The sequence below is a fragment of the Myotis myotis genome, unplaced genomic scaffold (genome assembly GCF_014108235.1).
Source record: "Myotis myotis isolate mMyoMyo1 unplaced genomic scaffold, mMyoMyo1.p scaffold_m19_p_7, whole genome shotgun sequence".
Lineage (NCBI taxonomy): Eukaryota > Metazoa > Chordata > Mammalia > Chiroptera > Vespertilionidae > Myotis > Myotis myotis.
This window is the reverse complement of record NW_023416379.1, coordinates 16,338,157-16,363,820: the sequence shown is the minus strand read 5'-3', so window position 1 is coordinate 16,363,820 and position 25,664 is coordinate 16,338,157. Positions and strand designations below refer to the sequence as shown.

The window sequence follows — 25,664 nt, the reverse complement described above, 5'->3', positions numbered from 1 at the left end:
AAATTGCTGGGCTCAGGCAGTAAACTCTGTCAGTAAGTTATTACAAGATAAAAGCACACACAGGGACATTGCAATAGAGCGTATCGAAGCTATTAGAGTTATTAGAATTATTCAAAGAGTTTAGAGTCTCTGGTATTGAAAACTACTGCAACATTGTAAAACAAATATCCACGGGCTTCCACATGGAAATGAAGCTTAAAGATCGTAGCATGAGCAGTAACAGAAAAGAACTCTATTTTCATATGATGCTTCAGATGAACAAATTATTGAGATACATTTAAAAATTATTTTTCTTATAATTGAAAATACAGTAGTAGGATACACAGTAAGCAGGTATTTTCAATTATATTGAAATCATGAACCCATTTTGGCTTCTTGAGCAACTTCTACAAATGACAGGATATCGCAGAGAAAACACTGAAATGCTACTATATAATTTTTATTTGAAATTGAATTCAGACTTTTATGAAGATTTAAATCTTTTTAGAAAAATTGTTTCATGAACCATGAACTCAAATGAAAAAAAATTATTTATATTTCAAAATAACTTCTCAGAAACTTACCCCAATGTTGTCATCATTTATAAAATATTCTTCATGGCTCCAGTAACAGTTGCATCAGCAGGAAGATTCTTATCGAAATTAAAAATTACAAAAAAAAATCAGTTGTGCTGCATTTGCCAAGAATGACTGATATCACATTCAATATAAATCTATCGACAGCAGATATACTATTTTTAAAGGAAAAACCTTTACTTTTTAGTAGTGGTAGTTAACCAGGGTACTCTGAACCAGGGGCCCTACATTGTCATTTGCACAGGGCCCCACAAACTATGTACTCAACCCCGATGGCAAGAGTTACCCTTGAGGTTAGCCAGACATCTTTCCGAGTCTTTACTTTTTACAATTGGAACTGACAGATGGTTGAACTTTAAAAATGGAAATGTTTCTTAAGAATATTTAACTGTCATCACTCAAAACAACACAATTATTGAATATGTTTTGTTTTCCCTTGAATCACAAGCATAGGTCCCAGTCGCCCAGTCTTCTGACTCTTCCCCACCTACCTGCTTTTGGAGGTGGGCAGGCTAGTTCCACAGTGTGCGGCGCACCAAGCTGTTACGTCCTTACCAAGGGAGGATTTTTCAGAGTCTTCACTCAATTGGATACTTTCCCAGTGACTTACCATTTGTAACTCAGTGCCCATTTGCCTGACTCCACCCTGAGTCTGGCTCAGCCTAAGATAACAATGACAAGAGGCACTGGTATTCAGGTGGCCTCCAGTTTGAGGCTTGGAAGCTTTATGTCTAGACCGCTATGCGCAAAACCTCTCTGCACATGGAGATGAGCATATCCCCAAAGGATATAACAAGTAAAATGAGAAGAATAATGAAGAAAAATGACAGGCGCATGGGAGAGGAATACACAGGGTATGCCTCTGGTAAATAACTCCCCAAAGGACTCTTAGAAAAGACTTACTGATTAATTGAATCAATCCATCATCCTTGGGATGACAGCATCAATTTGCAATCTTTTTGGGAGTTGTTTTATTCCATTGTTGTTATGGCTTAAATTCATAAGAGGGTAGAATGAGAGGTTAAAAAAATATACCTGTTTTATTATTAAGGAGCCACAATTCTGTGCTCTCATTACAGAGAAGGCTCACATTAATTTTAATAACAATTTAGCCTTTGTCAGGGCATCCACATGTGGCTTATAAAAGTATTTCCCTCTCTGAATTTATCTTACAGAAGTCGACTTTCATTACCATCAAAATGTTAAGCTTATTTGCTTCTTAACTCCATAATTTTTAAGGATTAAAAAACAACTTTCTTGATAACTCTAGAGAACAGAAGAAGACACTTTAGGAGGAACTCACCTTTGCTTTCTTTGTTGGCACTGCAGTTGTATCTCATGACACCTGTGCAGATTCCAGTGGTAAACGAGACCCTTGGATGTATTACCTAGTTCTAATTTTTGTTGAGTTAAAAGGCATAGAGTATATAAACGCCTTAGAGATTTTGCTCTCAAAAGTGATTGTTTCAAGATACTAATAAGTTTAAAATTGGACATAATATATCAATCACGGACAGTGTCCTTTCCTTTCTTGAAGGCAGGTGGAAGGTAGATGTTGTACAATGAAGATAGGATTGAAAATGAGTCCTAAGCTAAGACCCATATATGATGAGAATAATTGGGGCTTCTTTTTTTTTTTTTTTTTTTTATGATGTAAGGATCTTGATATCAAAGCTTCCTGAGTGTAAGTGTTGAGTGCCAAAATTTTACCAAAGACAGATAAAATGTCTGAAGGAAGATTATCTTGACAATCACAGGAAGTACTCAAGATGGGACAGTTTAAGTAACCTCAATGTCTCTGATATTAGCTATTCATAAATCTGTTGTAAAAGAAATAGCAAAAATTTTAACCATGAAACTGAACATAATTCGTTGCTTAATATAAAACACTCACATACAGCCCTAGCTGCCGGAGTCCATTCATTGTCTTCACTAGCTGAGTTTAGACAGAGACCCCCAAAAGCTAGTAACCTTTGAAGTCCTAGCAAAGGTCAGGACTGCGCACCACCCAGTTAATCTAGGAACCACCCAGTTAATTTAGGTAATAATAGTTGAAGCATCATCCCCACCTTAGTTCACTTAATTCCTTAGATACTTATGTAGATCCTTGTTGATTATTGTTGATCAGATACTCTGCCTATTCCTAGAAATCATCTATTGATGAGCTAATCAGATACTCTGTCTATTCCTGGAAATTGTCTGCTGATCTGTGTGTCATTGAAACCTCCTTACCCTAAGGGCTACTCCAGATCAATAAAAGATTGGAGCGGCCTGAGCATGGGTGGAAGTCCTTCAGGACTTGCCCGCCTGGTCCCCCAATATTGCAAAATTATCTCGTGTCTTTTTCTCTCATTTGTTGTGCAGCTCCTCTTTCAGATACCGAACCCTACTCCACACAGAACGTGGAGGGAGTCTTACTCGACACCTAGCTGGTTTGGCTCAGTGGATAGAGCGTCGGCCTGCGGACTGAAAGGTCCCAGGTTTGATTCCGGTCAAGGGCATGTACCTTGGTTGCGGGCACATCCCCAGTAGGGAGTGTGCAGGAGGCAGCTGATCGATGTTTCTCTACCATTGATGTTTCTAACTCTCTATCCCTCTCCCTTCCTCTCTGTAAAAAATCAATAAAATATATTTTAAAAAACCAAAAAAAAAAAAAAAACGCCACACACATATATAAGAACTATATACACATATAGTTCTTTTACATATATGTAAAAGAACTATAACACAATAAAACATATTTAACATTGAGACTATGCTGAATCTAGCACACAATAATTTAGAAGTATTTGATGATTTTATATTATCTTAGGGTCTTCTTTATCAGGTTTCATTCTGACTTACACAGTCCAGGGTCAGCTGATAGCATCTGGGATTTGTTTTATTCTATTCTGACCAGTGTATATATATTCTGGGTTTTGCTGTGGAATAGAGTTATTTGCGTTTTCAAAATGTATGGTAATCTTGAGTAATTTCTTAACCTCCACGGCCCTTACTCTATTATCTTTATGATAAATGGGTTGGCTCTCAAAAATGTATTTTACAATGTGACCCATTTAAAATGAATTTGTATTTCTGAGTTAAATGGTCAACTTGTTATAGTACAAATGAAGACCTTGGTAGTGTTATTTACTGAAGGCATGCACTATTTAGTGGTGTTTTTTTTCTTCTTCTTTGAATTCAGAACATAGCTGGTAAGAGTCTTGCACTATTGAATTGATAACTCTTTCCTATTAACTTTTGTCTCTTTATCTTCAACTGAGATGTCCTGTGCATTGACCTCACAGTGCTGTAGCAACCACCTGACAGTCATCCCGTCTACTTCAATGAACCCGCGTCAGCATGCTTTTCACACTGGGAGCAAAAGTCAGCACAGACTTGGTCTTTGCAAGGCTCTCACCATGTGGCCGAGAAGTCAGGTACTGCAAGTTGATCTTTGGCTTCTTGGAATGCTGCCTCAAAGCTTTCCTTGTTTGCGATCCGTTTTGCTTCTTTGGCTTCTGGGGCTGGTTTGTGTCTGTGTACAGAGAGAGAAAAGACACACCCACGAGCAGCCCAGCCTGCCCCGTTCTGTCCCTGCAGTGCATACAGTGAACCTCAGCTGACATTACGGTTGGGCAATGGCCACTGCCAGGGGTAATCTTTCCTAACTGCTTACCCTCCCCCACCATGCTTCCCTATAGTTGCCATCAAAGACCATGCCATTAAATGGGTAATAAATGAGCTTTTTAAGTTATTTCAAATTGAGTATAAAAAAAACCAAACAAAAAAAACCTCTACCTATGTTAAACAAGGGTTTTTAATATAGTGGCCTCACACTTTTGTCAGACAATAGCTTGATGCTAACTCTAAATTCCAGACAGAAGTGGGGAAACAAGCTCTCCAAATGACAGCAAGCCTATTCCAGGCGGTCTTGTGGAAAAAACCCTTAGTGACAGGAGATAATGCAAGTACGTGTTACCTCTATGACTGGGCTAAAATGGTGCCGTGACCTGGCATTTTCTCTTTCCTTTTGACACATCCCTGCACGGCATGCGACGGGCATCAGCACCGCCTTCATGTGAGTTTCCTAGGGTTTTCCTGTCAATGACATAATCACGGGCACCGGGAGAAGCAGCACGGCTTTCAAGGATGGCTCGGAAACGTTATTGTTTTTCCATTTATTTTTAAAATGCAAATTACACTGGTAAGTCAAAAAAATCACTCTGTTAAAAATACATTCAGAATTAATAAACGCAAAAAAGGAAAGGAAGAAAAAGACACATCAGGTTTGTAACTCTTGCCTTCTGAATATTAGGTTTATAACAAAAGCTCAGCCTAGAAAAATAGCATTCTTCACCGGGTCTTGAGGAGGATACAGCTGTACAACTTGCTTTTCCAGATGTAATCACACGACTGTGCTCACTGCTCCCAGCAACGACCTGTCCACTGATTCCTTTTAGTAGTCAACAACTGGTTTTGAAAAATTTTGGTGGCGATGATAGTAGTGGTTAGGTGGTAAGTTGGCTGCAACTTAAAGGAGGAAGATGAGGGCTTCTTCTCTGTGCATTTCAATTCTTATCCACACACATGTCCTGGAAGGAGGAATCTGGTCACAGCATGAATGTACAGTGAAACCTCATTTTAATGGTCACATTAATAGTTACATTAGAGTAGTTTCTGGCATGTAGAGTATTTATATTTTGAGAATCAAAGGACAGTACATTGGTAAATATTTTTCTCATATATGAAACATGCATGCCACTATAAAATGGTTAGGTGAGGTTTCACTGACATGTTTGTAGTCATGTGTTTTATTACATGTATGTATGGACAAAATTATACAAGCCACTGAGAAAATTCAAGCCCAAGTGCTGGAACGCTTTTTTTTTTTCTAGTTTACGTTTCAATAGCAACCTTTGTTCCTTGATCGTTTTCAAATGTATATGCGTGTGTATCATTGATATCCATGCAACACAGTCATGGGAATGGTTTATGTAGTTCTGGATGGGATAAGGTCCAAAGTAGGTTAACCCAATAACTGAAACTTCATAGAACCAAGAGAAAAAGTTGCTTCATGCCAATGCATAACATTTCAGGTCTGAATTTCGCTGCACTTAAGGATGGTATATTTGTTTAAAAAAATTTGTTTTTTAATGTCTCAGGTGGATCCAAGAAAAAAACGTGACTCATCTGAGTTCCTGACAAGCCTGAGCTAATTATGTTTTCCACTAATGAAAACCAAATAATGCTTGAATATATAGAACAAAATTTCCTAGAAATTCAGAATATTTCATAAACACAGTGACCTACTATTAAGTTTCCAAAGGCATCTTGTTGCCAACTACGTTAACAGCACAGTTTTTCTGCCACAATAATACAGGAGGATTCAAATACACTCTACCACACAACGGATCCCCCAATCACCACAAAGAGATCTCAAATATGTCACCAAGATAACTATTGCTCCCCCCGCCCCGCCCACCCCAAAAATAATCTCATACGCTGGAAGTTAGGAAAAAAAGTTCACCTACATAGGGTCTTCAATTTGAATTAGATATAAAAGAGTAAACATCGCTAATACATAGTCAGTTGGCCTCTGTTGATAGAAATCCACAGCTGTTTCTGTGTTAGTAAAAGACATTTGTAGATACTTATAAAAGCACCTAGAGTGCGATAAATAAAGTCAGTGAGTTATGCCATTTCTGCTTCCAGTAGATAAATGATGTTAGTAGATTACTAAGTTTTACTTTGCCCCCACCCAACCCCATCAGAAGCCCATATTTAAGAATTATAAAGGTGATGATGATGATTGTTGTTGTTATTGGTACTTGTCTCTTTTTGGCCACTGTGGAGGCTCAATGGTAAAGCACTTTGCTGACAGCTGGCAGTTTTCGTACACAGACACACTGGAGCTGCTGGGCTCTTCAGTCTGGTTTCTTGACATAAAACATACAGACTTGAACTCATTCGGAATTAATAGCAGTGTGTTAGCCTAAAGGAAATGACTTGGGGATGTCTGCACTGAGATTCTCGGGCGCACAACTATGGTGGGTTAAGGCAAGTATGTACGGGACAGCCTTTAGGGCAAACAACCTGCCATTTCAGACTTTGGTTACCAGGTCATCATGGCACGTTTTGTTTGTTGGTGTTTGCAATTCTGTTGCCTACGGAGCCGTGGTGCTATCAAGATGTCTGGAGTGCAGAAGACAGGACTCTCAAGCTACTTTGCCCTGGATGACTTGACAGCTCCCAGAGGCCCAGGGGCTGAGCGGCAGAGGAGTTAGTGACAGCCAGCAGAGGGCACCAACACGTCTCCTTTTGAACTTTCCAAAGGCCTGGGAGAAAAAAGCCTGCTTTCAGGAAATCCGAGCTGGGCATGTCCTGCACATTTGTCTGTTTCAGTTAGGAAGAGGAGGCCAAGTGGAACTGGTGTGTGTCTCAGTGTGTGTGTGTGTGTGTGTGTGTACGCGCGCGCGCGTGCCCCAGTGTATGTGAGGCTTGGTGTTTGGTATGTGAGGCTTGGTGTTTGTTTTGTCAAAATGTATGTATATTTAAACTCAGTTGCTTCTTGCTCTTCATAAAATGCAGGAGGCCATTGCGAAACAAGTTTTTTTTGTAAGGTCCAGGAGCTGACATTATGAAGCCATATGTATTATTTCGACCTAAGAGAGAAAGAGAGAAAAAAGACGTTTTTTAATAAAGAGTGAAAGCTCAGCACCTTTTCTCGACTCTCTAAGCACAAGAGCAAGTAAAAAAAAAAAAAAAAAAAAAAGACCCAAGCCCAATTGTGCCTTAAATAGACACTTTTCCTTTTTTTCTCACTGCAATCTCCTGGATGGAGAGGCTGCTTATGGTAATTTAAAATCCACTTCTGGGGACAAATACAATGACTATGTATTGCTGTAGAATTAGGCTGCCAGAAAGAATGCGATGTTTTCAAATGTGTCTAATAAGCCAGGGGACTTTCTCACAGTTTACACTGCGGGGAGCCCACACCCATCTCTGCTTGTTATGGCACTTAGGTCAGTGGTGGCCAGGCAGCCACTTGTTAGAAAATTAACTTGTGGACAGGGAATGTTTCGGTGAAGAAACTTCATAGTTATTGCTGGTTCCAAAGAGGTTTACCAAACTATAAAAACAAAATAATGATAACCTTTCCTTTTTAGGATATAATCTGAAGATTTATAGGCCAAGAACATTTACTAAAAATACCAAAAAAAAAAAAAAAAGACTGCCTATTCCTGGGCTACAGGGAGGGGTACACGGCTGTGATGGAAGGCAGGTGGGCAGTGTTTTCAAAGCTCTGCCTCTGAAACAGAAGACTTGCCGGGGACCATGGGAGCCTCACAGCTAAAATGGCACATTGCTTTTAAGCATTTCCTTTCCTAAGGAACACCTCTTACCTCCGTTGCTATACAAGATTGTTAGGGTGCTTGACCGGCCCATGATGTTAAATCTCTCTTACTTTACGAGACTTATTTATGGCCGGTTGACAGGAGAAGGTACCCCGGAGGATAAAGGTATAGGAGATGCTCAGCAGGGGGTGAGGCTTATGTGTGGATGGGTTTCGCTTTGTCATAGGATTTGAGTAGACAGTGGCTCTCCGGGGATTGATGTTTGAGGTCCACAAAGTTGAAAAAGCTCTTCTTCATTCAACACTGCTTAATGTGAAATTAAAAGGGGATCAAAGATACACAGAAAGAGGGGAGGGGTGCAGGCATGAATGCATGAATGGAAGCATGGCAGCTAAGTTAGTGTGAAGCAGGAGAAATAGGTCAATTAAGAATCAGGGAATGTAATGCCAGAGCAGACTCATGGTCTGTCTACGAATTTGGAAAGAACACCGAACTAAGAGGCCGGAAAGCTGGTTGCGAATTGGAGCTGCACACCTGACAAGTTGTGTGACCTTGTTTTCCTTCCACTTGACTCAGTTCCCTCATCTGTAAAAAAAATCTTAGTATTTGAGGCCACTCAAATACTAAGTGATGAGGGGAAGTTCTGTGGAAGGGACAGTGGTCATATTTTGTCGATATATTTTGTTACATATTTTAAATATTTCTAACTTCCTAAATTTGAATGCCATTAAACATTTAACTTATTTCATGAGCAGTGAGACTTGAAAGCTCTTATATAATTTTTACTATTCCCTGGAAGTAAAGAAGAAAACATTACTTTTATTATTTTTGGTTTAGTATTTAAAGTATTCTATTTAATAAAATCACAAGAAGTTTTGTCTTCAAGGAATTTAATGCTGGATAAAAAATTTGCAGAGTCCCCTCATTAAAGACATTAGAATTATAAATGCTTGATTTGAAATAATATACTTGATTATGTATAATTAGCATTCTTATGTTATTATTATAGCTGATCCTTACATAAGTGGTTATATCTAATTTATTGTAGCTTGATCACATTTATTGATCATTCCTATTGACCAACACAATGAAATGCTGTGTGATAAAAATGTTATGTGCTATTGTCAGAGCAAGCAATTGCAAGCCTTGTAGATGTCCTGGTTTACTGTTGAGCACAAACATATTGTTACATGCTACTTGGCCTGGTGTTATATGAGATATAGTGTTTACAGAGGAAATCCTTTGGGAATGAAATACAGTGTATATTGATTTGTGACTTGATAAAGTCTTTCCATGAGTAGTACTGGTTAGCATAAGCATTATTCCTACTAATAATCCTATCTAATAAAAGAGTAATATGCAAATTGACCATCACTCCAACACACAAGATGGCTGCCCCCATGTGGTCAAAGATGGCCAGCAGGAGAGGGCAGTTGGGAGGGACCAGGCCTGAAAGGGAGGGCAGTTAGGGGCAACCAGGCCTGCAGGGGAGGGCAGTTGGGGGCAATTGGGCCAGCAGGGGAGCAGTTAGGCATCGATCAGGCTGGCAGGGGAGTGGTTAGGGGGTGATCAGGCTGGCAGGCAGAAGCGGTTAGGGGCAATCAGGCAGGCAGGCAGGCAGGTGTTTGGAAGCCAGCAGTCCCGGATTTGAGAGGGATGTCTGACTGCCAGTTTAGGCCCAATCCCACTGGGGGATTCTTTTCAGAAGGGCTACATTTGCACCCAGATTTGAGAGGGTGCAGGCTGGGCTGAGACACACCTCCCATCCCCTGTGCACGAATTTCATGCACTGGGTCTCTAGTAGATTATAAGCTTCAGGAGGATAGGGTCAATTCTTATTCATCATTACATTTTCCTAGCATCTTCAAGCATCATCTGCATATGATTGTGACTTAAAAGTTATTAAGGGTTGAGAAGAAGAGATATGTTTCAACAAAACCTTCCAGATCTGAGTAGATTTCCAGGTTTTGATTAGGAGCTTGGACTTTGCTCGGTATGTAACAGGAAGTCATTGATGGTTTGTGGACTGGGGAGTGAAATGATCAGAGTGGCACTTTAGGAAAGTCAATTTAGAGGCCACAAGAATGACGGGATAGGGGTTCTAAAATAAGAATGAGAATGAAAAACTTAAGGCCATGAATGCTAGAATTAGGACAGTGTTGTGGGGATATAAAAGTGGAGATATGTGAAGTACTGTTTACAGAAGGAATGATTTGAATGACACATAGTATTGCCTGATATTTGAATTGATAGAGGCTTTTCTATCAGTTACCAGATCTTCCAGGGAACTATAAGGGACACACAAAAAAATGGAGGCATGCTGCATAGATCATTCCCCTTTTAAAAAGAAGCTGAAAGGGTACGCATAAAGATTAATTTCTCCAGAGAAATACTCCAAAAACACACTTGTTATCCTACACACTAACGATATTAAAAGGTAAAATGATTCAATGGTGGAGGACAACGACAACAAACACATATCTTCAAAGAGAGAAGCTCACATTTCAAAATGAATTGGAATCTTACTTTCTATTTTGATCTTCGCTTGCAATTCAGCATATCACTTGATGCTGATATATAGAATTTGTTATCAGTTGTTATCCAAGGGAATTTGCCTAAACACAGATATAAAAATCAGGCTCTGATAGCATATCTGCTCTCTGGAGTGCTAGAGTTAAGGGTCTGATAGGTTTCGATGTTAATAGTCTGGCTTCATTTTCACTTTTCAAATCACAAAAATGATAAAGTATTGCTCAGTTTTTGATTTTTTAAAACACTATATCTAACTGGAGTGATAACAACACTTATTATCTAACTGGGGGTGCTGGTAATAATTATACCAGGACAACCTGTGTAAATCTAGACCCTCCTGGGAAAACCAAAACATATGGTTTATATATAGTCACATATAACCACCTACAATGTTATATGATTTTAAGTATATGCAACTTCAAAAATTAGTATACGATTAGAGGTTTTTTTAGTCATGTAGTTGATACTTATATAAGACTTAAGGTAACTTTAGATGTGGCATTTCTAAGTTAAATTTTAAAATGATTATGAAGAAAATGGTATCAGAGTTATCCCAGTCAAAACGATATGAATAGGAGAGAAATGCTAAAGTATATAACTGAAGGAAAGTTGCATGCCATCTATTTTGTGCCACAGAAATTTCCTTCGCCATCTTGTGGTACCCCAGATGAAAAACACCCAAGTAAAGTACTTACATGTACATAGGCTGCAGTTGTAAATGAGATGTCTTCTGAGGCCCTTGATAGCCATAAGAATCAAAGCCACCTATGAAATCAACTGAAAAGGGACAATTGCCTTTATTAATTAACTTTTCAGAAGAGATCAAATCCATGATCAAGGTCTCACACCGATTCCTCAAATACAACTTTTAATAATCTAGTAAATCGAAAGTGACTAATCACAGAGGGGAGAAAAAAACGATAGTTTCCTCAGGGAAGTGGTTCCCCACTCACCTGTGAGATTCTATTATTGCTTTACAAGAATCTATTCACTTGAAAGAACTTAGGTACTCCTCTCAAGCTACCAAGATCTAATTTTTGTAACAAGGCTCACTTGCATATTAAACATGCTATAGGTGCTGTGGTTGTGTATCTCATTGGTTAGAGCATTGTCTTGATACACCAAGGTTGTGGGTTCGATCTCCAGTCAGGGCACAAAGAAGAAGCAACCAATGAATGCATAAGTAAGTGGAACATCAAATCTCTCTTCTCTTCTCTCTCTCTCTCTCTCTCTCATTAATACAAAATTGTAAAGATGCTATATGCCTTTTTATAGAGATTAGCTGCAACACATTACACATGTAAAAAATAATGATGGCTCAAGTGCATGTATCTATCAGCAATTGCATCATAGTAATAATGCTGTATACTGTGGTTGTCAAGTATAAGGCTTTATGTTGGACCTCACGAAAATGAACTTAACACGGCTGTCCCTGCCGTCATGTGGTTTATAATCTGAAACAGATAATCACAAATAAAGATGAGGAGAAATGTCTAACCAAACATTCAAATGCAACAATACCTAGATATTTAAGGTATAATAAAATATAACAAGAGTTATTGCAGTAGATTATATTTCCAAAATGCCAAAAGCAATACCTCCTATTCCATATATGCTTACAATGTGATCTTGACACACCTCCCATTTGCGGCTATGTCCCTCCCTCTGGAAGCTGGGTAGACCTTTGTGGCTGCTTTGACCAATAGAGTATGCTATGAGTGACACTAATGTGACTCCCAAGGCTAGATCATAAAAATGTCATACACTTCGTTCTTGCTCTTTTGGGATGCTCTCTCTTAGAACATGGTTGCCATGTCCAAACTAGGAAATCCAAACTAGCCCACACAGAGAGACTGATGGAGAATCCAGGGATATGTATTTTGGCTGTGAAGCTAGCTGAGGTCCCAGCCAGTATTAACACCCAGACATGTGAGGAAAAATTGTCTCCAAATGATTGCAGCCCCCAGCTGTTGAGTCAGCCCAGTGTTGGAGTTTTCCCAGCTAAGATCCCTCACATTACAAACCTGAGACAAGCCATCCTCCGTGTGCTCTGTCTGAATTCTTAACCCATGGAATCCGTGAGCATAATAAATGATTGTTTTACACACTACGTTTTGGCAGCAATGGTGACTGGAACCATAAATACTAAGAGTATTGTGAAAACGTTTGCTTTTGTTTTCCCTTTTTCCATTCCTGGCTGTAGAAGTTGTGTGGTGGGAATAAAATGAAAACAACCAAAAGGATGACCAGATAGATGATAGGAAGGAGAAAGAAAGGGAAATACAGGCTGAATTAGGATGCCCTCGGATATTTATACTTCTGGTATCTTATTCTATTGGCTTAGTTTTAACTAATTTTGGTTCTCTTTATAATGTCTTAAGTGTTACGGGTAGAAAGTGGAGCAAGGCGTGAAGTAACATAAAATTTATGATTTCTATTTGTCTGCTTAATGGGGAAATCTTTTTTAAAATTAGATTTTATTTTTTTGAGCAGTTTTAGGTTTACAGCAAAATTGAGCAGAAAGTACAGAGTTCATATATACCTCCTGTCCCCACAGACGTACAACCTTCCTATCAACCTCCCCCAGAGTGGAACGTTTGTTACAACTGATGAAGCTACATTGACCCATTATTGCCACCCAGAGTCCAGAGTTTACACTGGGGTTCACTCTTGGTGTTTTATAATCTACTAGTGGCCCGGTGCACGAAATTTGTGCACAGGGGGTGGAGAGGGGGTCCCTTAGCCCAGCCTGCACCCTCTCCAATTGGGGACCCCTTAGGGGATGTCTGACTGGCAGCAATCAGACATCCCTCTCACAATTTGGGACTGCTGGCTCCTAACCGCTCACCTGCCTGTCTGCATGATTGGCCCTAACTGCCTCTGCTTGCCTTCCTGATTGCCCCTAACTGCCCTCCTCTTCCAGCCTGATCTTGACCACAACTGCTCTCCCCTGCTGGCCTGATCACCCCTAACTTCCCTCCCCTGCCTGCCTGATCTCGCCACCAACTACCCTCCCCTGCCAACCTGGTTGCCCCCAACTGTCCTACCCTGCTGGCCTGGTTGCCCCTAATTGCCCTCCCCTGCCAGCCTGATCTTTCCCCCAACGGCCCTCCCCTGCTGGCCTGATCTCACCCCCAACTGCCCTCCCCTGCTGGCCTGATCTTGCCCCCATCTGTCTCTGCCTGCCTGATTGCCCCTAACTGCCCTCCCCTGCTGGTCTGATCTCGCCCCCAACTGTCCTCCTCTGCCAGCCTGGTTGCCCCCAACTGCCCTCCCCTGTCGACCTGATCTTGCCCCCATCTGTCTCTGCCTGCCTGATCACCCCTAACTGCCCTTCCTTGCTGGCCTGATCTCACACCCAACTGCCCTCCCCTGCTGGCCTGATCTTGCCCCCATCTGTCTCTGCCTGCCTGATTGCCCCTAACTGCCCTCCCCTGCTGGTCTGATCTCGCCCCCAACTGTCCTCCTCTGCCAGCCTGGTTGCCCCCAACTGCCCTCCCATGTCGACCTGATCTTGCCCCCATCTGTCTCTGCCTGCCTGATCACCCCTAACTGCCCTTCCTTGCTGGTCTGATCTCACCCCCAACTGCCCTCCCCTGCCAGCCTGGTTGCCCCCAACTGCCCTCCCCCGCCGGCCTGATCTCACCCCCACTGCCCTTCCCTGCTGGCCTGATCACCCCTAACTGCCTCTGCCTCAGCCCCCACCAACATGGCTTTGTCCGGAAGGAAGTTGGATGTCTTGAAGATGGCTGGTCGACCTGGTCTAATTAGCATATTACCCTTTTATTAGTATAGATAGATTATGTAGGATAGGATTGCTTAAATGGGGGGAAAAGCATTTTTCATCAGGAGGAGATGCTCTTGGCAGACAAAAATACATAATCCCTATATCTGAACTGATAGCTGGCCATATGAACTATATTGCCAAACCGGTCATTAAAAAATTGAACTGCTTTCTTACACCTTACACCAAACAGCTGTTGTCCTTAAAACCCCTCCTCAGCCCCCACCTTAGGTTCTGCCTTCCCAGTTCACCCAGATTAGGTTCTGATTGGTCAGTTTCTATGCCAGTCAGTGTCAAAAGCTCCACCTCCTAGGCAGCCATTGGCTCCTCGCACTTCACCCAGATTTGGTTCTGATTGGTTGGTTTCTATGCCAGTCAGCGTCAAAAGCTCCACCTCCTAGGCAGCCATTGGCTCCTCATAGTTCACTCAGATTTGGTTCTGATTGGTTGGTTTCTATGCCAGTCATAGGCCTATCTCTGGGCCTGATCAGAGAGGCGGGGTTGATCAGCAGCCTCCAGGGAGGCCTGGAGAGAAAGAGAGGTGGGGCTGCTGGCCAGGCCCAGAGAGAAAGAAAGAGGCAAGGGCTGATCAACAGCTGCCATGGAGGCTATGGATCAGACCCTGTTTCTCTTTCCAGTCCTCTCTCTGGGCCTGATCTGCAGCCCCCTCAGCAGTCAGTGCTGGGTTGCCGTGCCCACGGAGGCAGCAGTCAGTGCTGGGTTGCCACGGCAACCCAGCACTGACTGCAGGACTGACTTCTGCTAGGTCAAGCCTTCAGTCATTTTGGACACTATTGACCCTGAGTTTTTATATATTAGGATGGGTTTTGACAAATGTATAATGATATATATCATACAGAACAGTTTTACTGCCCTAGAAATCCTCTGTGCTCTGCCTTCTTATCTCTGCCTCTACCCTAGTCTCTAGCAACCACTGATCTTTTTTTAAAAATTTAAATTATTTATTTTTTAAAGTATTACATGTCTCCTTTTTCCCCCATTGACCTCTCCCTGGCCACTCCCACCTCCCAGCACATGCCCTCACCCCCCTACTATCTTTGTCCATTGATTATGCGTATATGCATGCATACAAGTCCTTTGGTTGAGCTCTTACCACCCCTGCCCCCACCTTCCCTCTGAGGTTTGACAGTCTGTTAGATGCTTTTGTGTTTCTGGATCTATTTTTGTTCATCAGTTTATGTTGTTTATTATATCCACAAATGAGTGAGATCATGTGCAACCACTGATTTTTTAACTGTCTACATTATCTTATAGAATGTCATGTAATTGGACTCATACAGTGTGTATCCATTTCTGATGGGCTTCTTTCACTTAGTAATAGGCATTTAAAGTGCCTCCATGTCTTTTTATGGTTTATATATAATTTCTTATTGTGACTTTTTTTTTTAAGGCAGAATTTCCCTTCTCATAAAAATTAAAATAGTATAATGAAAAAAAAAACAGGGACCCTGATGTTGGAAGGATCATGGTTCAAATACTGCTTTGACCATTTGCCAGTTGTGTGACCTTAGACAAATCACTTAACTGCTCTTAAAGTAGGAATTATAATAATTACTTCATACTATTAGCTTGAGGATACAAGAAGATAAGGAATATACAGTGCTGGGTGAGATATATGGTTTGGAAAAATAAAATTAAAAGCCCCTGAAAGAAATCAGGACTAATTCTAAGCCTATGCAGTGTAGGAGAAAGAAAGACAAAAATTATTTAATTTGGGACAACTATGGAGCTATACCAAGTATTTTATAGAAGATGAGTGAAAAGAGAATGAACACCTTTTGTTTTCTGAATTACCCACATTTATACATTAGCTAATATAAGCAGAACCAGAAGAGCTAAATAACAATTTAATGGCAACTATATTTAAAGTTTGTATTTTGAGAAATTATTGTTGATGACTGGGGATTAGCTGCAGATGGAGCCCAAATTCTCTTTCATTTGGGTTCACTCTTGTGAACACTAAGACTGTACTTGAGGAATAGTTTGCTGAGGATTTTCACAGCATTAAAGTTTATCTTTTCTGAGGTTCCCTTTCAGTGGGATGGTCCTCACCCTGGAGAATAGAGTGGCTTAGAGTAGCTCAAGATCAGAGTAGACGTAAACAGTAGCGTCTCCTCCACTGGTATTGAGATCCAAGTCAAGCTCAGGTTAATGTGTTATTATTTTTAAATATTTCCTTAGGCCCTCCTGCCTCCCCTCAGGATTTCAGATGAATAGCAGAAAAAGGCAGATGGTAATTATCAGCCAAAGATCATGGAGTAAACCAAGAGATAACCTGAAGAAACAAATATATATTTTCAAGTCCAGTGGATAGAATCTTGACCCAAAATGGGAGACAAAGCTTGAGTCCAGAGCAATGTACCTTCCTAAGACATGAGAAAAGGCTGCAGGGAAAATGAGATATATCTAGCATGCATTGCAAATGGAGCTTCAGTTGTCCGGGGCTTACTCTTATTAGCCATGAAGAGAAAAGAAGATTTGAATGTAACCAGGATGGTTTTTACCATTTCATTCATTGGGTAGGTGGATGGGGGTGTCAAATTTAAACCAGAATTAAAGGGCATATTTCCTGTACTTTATTTTATATACATGCCTGTGTTCACAGACAACGGAATGAGGTAAGATCATTTCCCACAGGCATTCATTCTGAGTAGTTGTATGGATGTCTTCCTAAATATCTGAGGGAGACAAATAGGAATAAATGGGATCTGACCCCCTACCATTAATCTTTTAATGGTCAGAGTCCTCTATTGGTTGTAGATGTCTACCTTTGTTATTTATTCTCTAGTAACTTTTATCTGTTCCTTATAGAAAACTTACTCCTTCATCTTCTTCCAAACTCCAATCTAATATTCTCAGAATATTCTGATGTGAACCATGATCAAAACAAAAACCCACCTGTGCTGGATTTGCCAGTGATAGTTACAAATAAGTTTTGATTTTCTGTGATGTGCCTTTAAGAGGTGATATAGCAAGCATCTTTCAAGGTTTATTCATTTCCTTTGTGTCTGATAACTCGTGCAGACATCATATAAACATTTAAGCAGTCCTTCCGCCCAGAAATTATTTATATTCTCAGCCCCATCTTGTGTACCTCTGATTACAGCAATGTTTTTCAAAGTAAGGAGAGATGTTTTTCTTATAGCTACTTGGTGTATTGTCTCTGCTATTTCAATGCTTATTATAAAATGTGAAAGACAGAGGAATTATTGAAGGCTTGAATTAGAATTAGGAGGATGAGGAAAAAAATATGACAATGAGTACAAGATAAATAGAGAAAGGGGTAGAAAACCTAGGACATGCCAAGGTTTTGAATATGAGGGAAGGGAAGCAAAAGGCAAGATTCAAAGTTGATTCTTAGAAATTAGTTGGCTAGAAGAATGTTGTTACCTTTACTAGAACAAAAAAGAATGTCAGTAATAAGTTGGTGTTTGGCTTAATTTGGAAATGTAGTATTTAATTTACAAGTGGCACATATAAATGGCAAGGACCAGGAAATGCTTGGAAAAAGGGAAATGTAACTGAAATTGGTGCAAAGCAAATTGGGGACTTGCTGTCATTAATTTTTTTTTTCAATTATTGATGACATTCAATATTTTATATTAGTTTCAGGTGATTCCTTGCTCCCCCCCAATAAATCATGAATTTATTTCTCCTCACTGGGCTTTATTTTGATTCACTGCAATATATCTTTACCTGACAAGTAGTAAATGCACTTGTTTATTTGTTGATTCCTACACTATAATGTAACTGCATAAGATGGACAGTTTACTACTTTTCCTATAGCCCCAGGCCCCAGAACATAGATTGGCTCATGGAAGACCCTCGTATGCATTTACTGAATGAGCGGGGGAAAAAAAGGCAATCAATTAGAGTATGGAAGATGCTGATAAAATTTCTAAGTGAGATTTGACTGAGTGCTTTTACCCTTTCCTTCGTAAGGCCTTGAACAATAATAAAGAAAAGACCTTTAATGGGAGATCTAGAATGTGAGTTGATGCCTGAGTCCTGTGAGATTAAAGAAACTTTTTGGATACCAACAGGGAGAAACCACCGCTGCTGTTTCTTTGGCCTAGAGGAGCAGAAGGAGAGAGGGGAGGATATATTTTAGCATCAAAATGACTAGGGTGAGAGAGTCATCTACACTAATTAAAGAGAAAGATGCAAATTAACCATCACTCCATCACTCCGAAACACCCACAAACCATTCCCACCAGGCAATCAGGAGTGAGCATGCAAATTAACCCAACTAAGATGGCAGTGGCCACGGAGCTGGAGCAAGCAGGAGGCTTGGGTTTTCCCCGGCAATGGAGGAAGCCAAGCTTCCCACCTGCCCTGGCGAGACATGGGCTTCGCTCAAGGCTACAAAGTTTCAATTATAGAAGATATATAAATTCCAGATACCTGCTTCCAGCCTGCCCTGGCCTCTGCTCAAGGAGGCACTGAAAAAAAAAAAGAAAAAAGAAAAAAAGGAGAGGCTAGGAGCTTGGGTCGCCGGGGGGCATGGCCAGCCTGAAAACGGCCATCAGCCTCTCACCCAGGCTGGCCAGGCACCCCAGCAGGACCCCTCCACCCTGAAGGGGCTCTGGGAAGCCTGAAAACGGCCCTCAGCCCCTCACCCAGGCTGGCCACACCCCCATGGGGTGAGGGTCCCCACTGGGGGTCTTGACCAGCCTGAAAACAGCCATTAGTCCCTCACCCAGGCTGGCCAGGAACCTCAGCGGGGACCTCCACCCTGAAAGGGATGTGGCCAGCCTGAAAACAGCCCTCAGACCCTCACCCAGGCTGGCCAGGCATCCCAGCGGGATCCTACCCTGATCCGGGACACCATTCAGGGCAAACCAGCCAGCCCCCACCAGTGCACCAGGCCTCTATCCTATATAATAAAAGGGTAATATGCAAACTGACCCTAACAGCAGAACGATTGGGAATAACTGGTCACTATGACACACACTGACCACCAGGAGGCAGACACTCAATGCAGGAGCTGCCCCCTGGTGGTCAGTGTGCTCCCACAGGGGGAGCTCTGCTCAGCCACAAGCCAGGCTGCCAGCTGCCAGTACAGCGGTGGTGGTAGGAGCCTCTTCCGCCTCCTCAGCAGCACTAAGGATGTCCAACTGCAGCTTAGGCCTGCTCCCCGCTGGCAAATGGACACCCGTGAGGGCTCTCAGGCTGCCAGAGGGATGTCTGACTTCAGCTTAGGCCCGATTCCCCGGGGAGTGGGCCTAAGCCAGCAGGTGGACATTACCTGAGGGATCCAAGACTGCGAGAGGGCACAGGCCGGGCTGAGGGACCCCCCCCAAGTGCACAAATTTTTGTGCACCGGGCCTCTAGTCCTATATAATAAAAGGCTAATATGCAAATCGACTGAATGGTGGAATGACTGGTTGCTATGATGCACACTGACCACCAGGGGCCAGTCGCTCAATGCAGGAGCTTCACCCTGGTGGTCAGTGCGCTCCCACAGGGGGAGCACTGCTCAGCCATAAGCCAGGCTCACTCAGTGGCGGTGGCGGGAGCCTCTCCCACCTCCGAGGCAGTGATAAGGATGTCTGACTGATGGCTTAGGCCCGCTCCCCACTGAGGGCTCCTGGACTGTGAGAGGGTGCAGGCCGGACTGAGGGCCCTCCCCTTCCTCCCCGCCCCCCTGCCCCGGAGTGCAAGAATTTTGTGTACTTGGCCTCTAGTTCATTAATAAATGCTATCAAGTGTTGGGTATGTTGAGAACTCATAGAAAAAACACAGTTACCTTTCTGGCCAGTTTATAGCATCCAAAACAGAGGTATACAACTGGGTAGATGGTGAGACAATAAACTTTGAACTTCTTAATCTTTGTCTCTTTGGAGGAATTTGCCTTGGGTCCAATGAAGATAATCCAGGATTGTTATTGTTTTCTTTGCAATCACTACAGAGTTTTCTTTTTGCCTTAGTTTTCCTATCTGCAGTATGGGTGTGTTTACATCTGACCTATGGAGGCATAGGGAGGTCCTATTATTTTGTACTAGTAAAGTGCCATATCATTTTAATAACTATGATTTAATAGCATTAACAATAGTAGACATTAGAAATTATCTAGTAAAAGGAAAATGCTTTTTGAATAAATATCCTCTGCTAAAATATATTCCCTGTTGTGAGTTTCCCTTTTATTGAAACCTTTTAATGATGAACATCGAGTTCAGGAAACCTAAAACTGCCTTTTTAAATACATGTTGGCAGTGCGGTATTGTAATATAAAATTGTACCTTGGTTATTAACGACAAAGCCCCTAGTCAACATTCTCCCTTTTGGACACAGAGCTGGAACAGACCAGGAAGGGAACATTTGAAAGGCAGTTCACACAGAGCTACGCCTAAATATTTACAAGCACCCACTGGAAGACATTAAAGAATTTGTGTGGGCCCATGAAAATAGAGTGTATATCCATCATCTCTGCAGGTAAGGATTTCCAGGGTACTTCTCCCCAGTGGCACCAAAGGAATTTAGAACACAACCAACCACAGGCCCAAGAGAACCACCTCTGTCCCACATAGACTTCTTAGTGGCACCAACTCAGCTCACGGTGTGAGCTTGAGGTGCTCGGTCTAGGCTAACATCCTGAGTGGGCTCTGAGCATTGCTTTTTCTGATTAGGAAAGCACAACCCTTTGGGGGGATGGGGTGCGTTATCCAGTGATTGCTTGAAAGGTCACTATAGTGTGATGCTATGGAGCACTCTGTCAGGCGAAGCCGCAGTGAATAAAATGAGACTTCTTCCCTCCAGCACTACAGATGCTTCACTCCCTAACCCTGTTCCTCGGGGTCTTAGGGTCTTATTTTGTATGTTTCTCTCTTGGTTGTCTCGGAATCAGACCTTCAGTATTTTAAACTCGGAAACACATTCACATTTGCTATAAAAGGAAAGTGAAAAGCAATCTCTACAATGGTGTCATAATAAATAAAACATTTCTTTAATGAGAAGTAGTGTGAGTAATCACTTTAAGCTTTAGGTCCTAAAAACTTACAAAAATGAAATACAAGTTCCACCTGATAAAACTGTTTTGTGTTTCTGCTCTTGTCTCTTTCGGCCAGCTCTCAGAGAGGGCAACACCGTAGGTGAGACACATGCTGGCTTTCTGCTGAGACCGAGATCTTTATCGAAGAGTCTTCTAATACACATCACAGGGACGCTGTGAAGTAGTGTAAAGATTGAGCGCTTTGGAGTTAAGACCTGGGCTTAGCTTGTGCCTTCACTTCTTACCAGCATCTTACCCACAGGCAGGTCCCAACTGCTCTGAGTCTTACTACCTTCCTCCGTAAGAGGGGGATGATAAAACAATCCCAACGTCATAAAGTTACTGAGAGAATCATATGCGTGTAATACTTACAGGCAAGTGTATTAAAGACATCATGGACAGATTTGGGATCTGATCCCCTTTTGTAAGAGATTTATACAAAGAGACTTATTTGAGTTATGCTTTCAAACACACATCTAGGTTCTTTACTGAGAGGATAAGAACTTTCCATTAGAACTTACTAGAGTTTCGCATGGTATGACGTCAGTATACTAGTAGAAGTTATCAGCAGGAGCTGCGAAAGCTGATGTAGGTCTACGGAAATCCTCTAAGTGCCCACTTAGTTGGTTAACTGTGGTCTGACAAGCAATAGGCGTAGAAATGTAGAAATGCAGAAAAAAGGAAATACAGTTCATATAAGAAAACTACGTGTATCTGAGTTTCCATATTCCAAATATTTTTGGCCGTCACCCTGTATATTATCCTCAGGACACAGAGAGGCTGGGACCAGCCTGGTCTGCGGTTTGTGAGTCTTAGACACGAATGCAGGGAAAGGAACGATCCAATGGAGTGAGCAAGAATGAAGACACTGGGAGCTCAGCCTCCTGGATGAGGAGGAGGACATAGGCCAATGCTTGGTGGAAGGCTTCTTTGGAGAGGAAAAGCTTACCTACTCCTCTTGGATTTGGGCAGGGCTGTAGGAGGCAAAGGGATCATTGCTGGTTTGGAGCGTTGTTGAGGTTCTTGGGGAAAGCGAGGAGTTTTTGTTTGATAGCATTGATTTCCTCAGGTTTTGGTCTTAGGCTTAAGGGGCTTGGAGAGTTTTGGAACGGGTCCTGCGGCGAGTCAGTGGAAGGAGTGAAGGCACTGTCAGCAGCAGGGAAGTGAAAGCAGTGCTGGGCAGGAGAGAGCATTCTCTCCTGTGTTCATTGCTTTCTCCAGCAATGTGCAGCCACCCAGAACTGGGGGTGGAGAAACTGAGTCTGACCCTCATCAGGCATGGATGGGAGGAAGGTTAAGGGTCCCAGTGGAGGGAGGCCCCTAAGTGAAGATTTAATACGTTTCTCCAGGAGGGAGGCAAGAGAACAAGGTGGGAGCAAAGATAGGGGTTCACGGTCAGGCAGATAATTTTGATACTGGTGATGAAGAACCCTTTGTTCTCCCTAAGGAAGATGATCCAAATGAGCCTCCCTGAGGAAGGAAGTCAAGGGCTTTTATGAAGTGAGTAGTGATGAGTCAGAAAATGATGCATCCAGATGCCTTTCGGTAGATGTGGAGAAGCATGCAGAACATGATGCAGTAACTAAACGCCTTAAAGGTGCCTGGGCCTGCTTTGTGCCATGTGGTTTGGACAGATTAGATTCACCAGTGCTTTGTTCTCCCCTGTTAGAACTGCTTTCAATTATACATGACATGCCTTTCAGTTGAAATTGAGAGCAGTTATTACTAGCAATAGGTGAGCTAGTTAGACACGATTGGGTATGTTTCTCAGCTGACCTCCAGAATATATTTAGAATGCACAGCCCATTTAGACGCAGTGGCTTTAATTGGGTGTGGGAACATTAATGTACGCATGTTACGGAAATAAAAAACAAAGCATGCATGCTATAATATTCCAATTGAGAAATACTCTTGCCCTGCATTTTTTGCCAACATAATCTGTGCATCATTTTGCACCCTCCAGAAAGGAAACTCACAAAGCTCCTGAGCCTAAATGGATCATCTTTTTCTTAGAACAACTGCTGCAGTTTCAGGAAAGAGAATGTCCAGCCGTTGCTCTAACCTTTTTATTGATAGTTGGGAAAGTCAAAACTAGATTTGCTATATCGAGCTCATTAAAAACACTTGAGATTACTCCTGTGTGAATTATGGCATATATTTGGTCAATATAGATAAAAAATGTAGTCCTCTTTTCAAAAGGCACATCTATTTTTGCTAATTGTACATAGCAAAGATTTATCTTTTAGGTTTCAGTTGAAATGTTGCTTCCTTAGGGAATCATTTCTAGTCTTAATTGGGCCAGGTGCCCCTGGGTGCATGCCCACTGCACCCCCTACTCTCCTTGTCTGATGGCTCATTACACTTCAGTGTAATATCTCGTGTGACCGTAAGTACCATGAAGGCAAAGACAGTATCTGTTTGGTTCCTGCCTCATCCCTAGTAGACTAACCCCAGCCTACCACAGGGTAGTCCTCGAGAATGATGTGTTGAAAGAACCTATTTCAGGTATCATAGCAAAGTGATGTGGAAAATATAACTAGAATCAAGAAACTTAACGTCTGCTCCCAGTTCTGCTTCTAGATGACTATTTGATTTGGAGCAAGTGTTGGAGCACTCCTTTCCTCTAAAATTAGAGGATTAGAGTAGGTGATTGCTAATGTTGTTTATAGCTCTATGGTTCTGCACAATTCCATATTGCTGGGCTTGGTTTACAGGCCAGTGATACCAATAAAATATTTACAAAGAGCAAATCTGCAAAGGCATAGTAAGCAGGGAAGTTAGTACAGAAGAATTAATTCCCTCTGGCTATTGCTACTATTATGCATTGATTTTTCTAGTCAAGTTCCCAGGGAGATGGGCTGCTGAATAGGAGATATATATATATATATATATATATATATATATATATATATATATATATATATATTTGAAACCCGAGGCATGACAATTCCCAACTGGAAAACAGAGTGATGGAAAGGTGGGGCCTGGGAAGGGGAATAGGATTGACAGGTTTGTAGCCAATAGAAATACTGTTGCCCCATTCAGTTCATTTCAGTGATGTAGGTGTATGGATGTGTGACTATGGGCTTCCTTTCGCCTCTCTGCTCTTGGGAATTCCTTCAACATCAACTTCATTAGTTACAAAAGCAGCAATCCATATCCAATTTTCTTTTTATGTCAGGCCTATTCATGTATAAACTAAGATCCTTTGTTGGAAACACTTGCAGTTAATCCCATAAACCAACAAAGCCAAAAATGCAAATTTTGCACTGCCTGCCCCAGCCAACCCTGCTGACTCTGAGCCCTGACCACTGTCTATTATTACACAGAAATGAATTGAAATTCCCACTTTGGGCCTAACCTAATTTCAAGTGATAATAGGCATGGGTTCCCAGAAGCACTCTATGCCTCTTGATAGTAACATCCTAATTTCCTTTTCTGGTAAATGTTTTAAATAAGATTTCAGCACCAAAGGAAATTAACCTTTAAATTAATTGTAATTATAAAATGCCATCGCTGATTTTTGTCTTCAGCCTAATTACTTTCTATTATTTAAACAAACCTCACCTCCTGCGAGCTTCTAGTTTGTTTCTCCTTCACTCCCTGCGACAGAAGGCCACCCAGTCCTGGTGGAGGCCTCCCCAGTCGCCTCTCTGCTGCTGGAACAGCCTCGTTTAAATGTCACACAGGATTGAGGGTTTCCCTTACACTCGCCTACCTACAAGGAGCTCTTTCAGCGCTATGCTCACTGTTCAGTTCTGCATACCTGGTGGTCTTCCTTAGAGATGCAGTACTGAGTTCCCCTGCTGTTAGAAAGGAAATAGCTAAGCCCAGCCTCCTGTTTCCATTAGCTGCCTCTTCCAGAAGGAAAGCACAACTGGGCATAATGAAGTGGGCACCCCCGCCAGCATCATTCATTATCACAAGATGAACTTTTAAAGTGCGGTCTCCTTTCTCAGCCCCAGGGCTTTCAGAGTTCTGCTTCCTGTGCCAGCACGCGGTCTGCTTCTCATTTGTTCTTTCCAGAGGGGCCGGAGGGACACAGCAACTTTATTTTTCGAGCACGCAGATCTACACCTGGTGCTAAAAGCATCCTATTTTTTTGCTGCCACTCAGCTGCTTTCTTTCTCAGGTCATTATCCATGAGAGTTTCAAGAGATGGTGAGGAAACAGATACAGAACCCCCATGGCAGGTGGGCGGGGCATCGCAAAATGGGAAGAAAGAAGAAACAGAATGATCAGAACATCAGAATAGAAGATACTTCATTGAATCATTTCTGTAAATGTCACCACTTCTCCCATGCTCATGCTCTGGCTTTCTTTCCTACTGAGTCTGATTATAACACTTGAATATGATTCTTCTACTGGATGGTTTGATTGTTCTAAATGAAATACCTCCTCTATTACACCGCAGTGAAAGGCCT

At 41.9% G+C, this 25,664-nt stretch overlaps 1 protein-coding gene across 2 annotated transcripts in view; it reads right to left on the bottom strand.

Annotated features, from left to right (window-relative positions):
* Positions 1–6,050: 6,050 nt before the first annotated feature.
* The window catches only part of NKAIN2 (sodium/potassium transporting ATPase interacting 2), a 797,410-nt gene continuing 777,796 nt past the window's right edge, over positions 6,051–25,664 (bottom strand). Inside the window, exons 6-8 of one of the 2 annotated variants that reach the window (XR_004968975.1) lie at positions 11,140–11,221; positions 10,439–10,527; positions 6,051–7,219 (exon numbers count right to left, since the gene is read on the bottom strand). Coding sequence is in view for 1 of the 2 variants with exons in the window: in XM_036318143.1 (XP_036174036.1) it covers positions 7,210–7,219; positions 11,140–11,221 (92 nt within the window). In the remaining variant the exon portion in view is untranslated. The remainder of the gene's footprint in view (positions 7,220–10,438; positions 10,528–11,139; positions 11,222–25,664) is intronic. The other variant, XM_036318143.1, reaches the window with a different exon arrangement.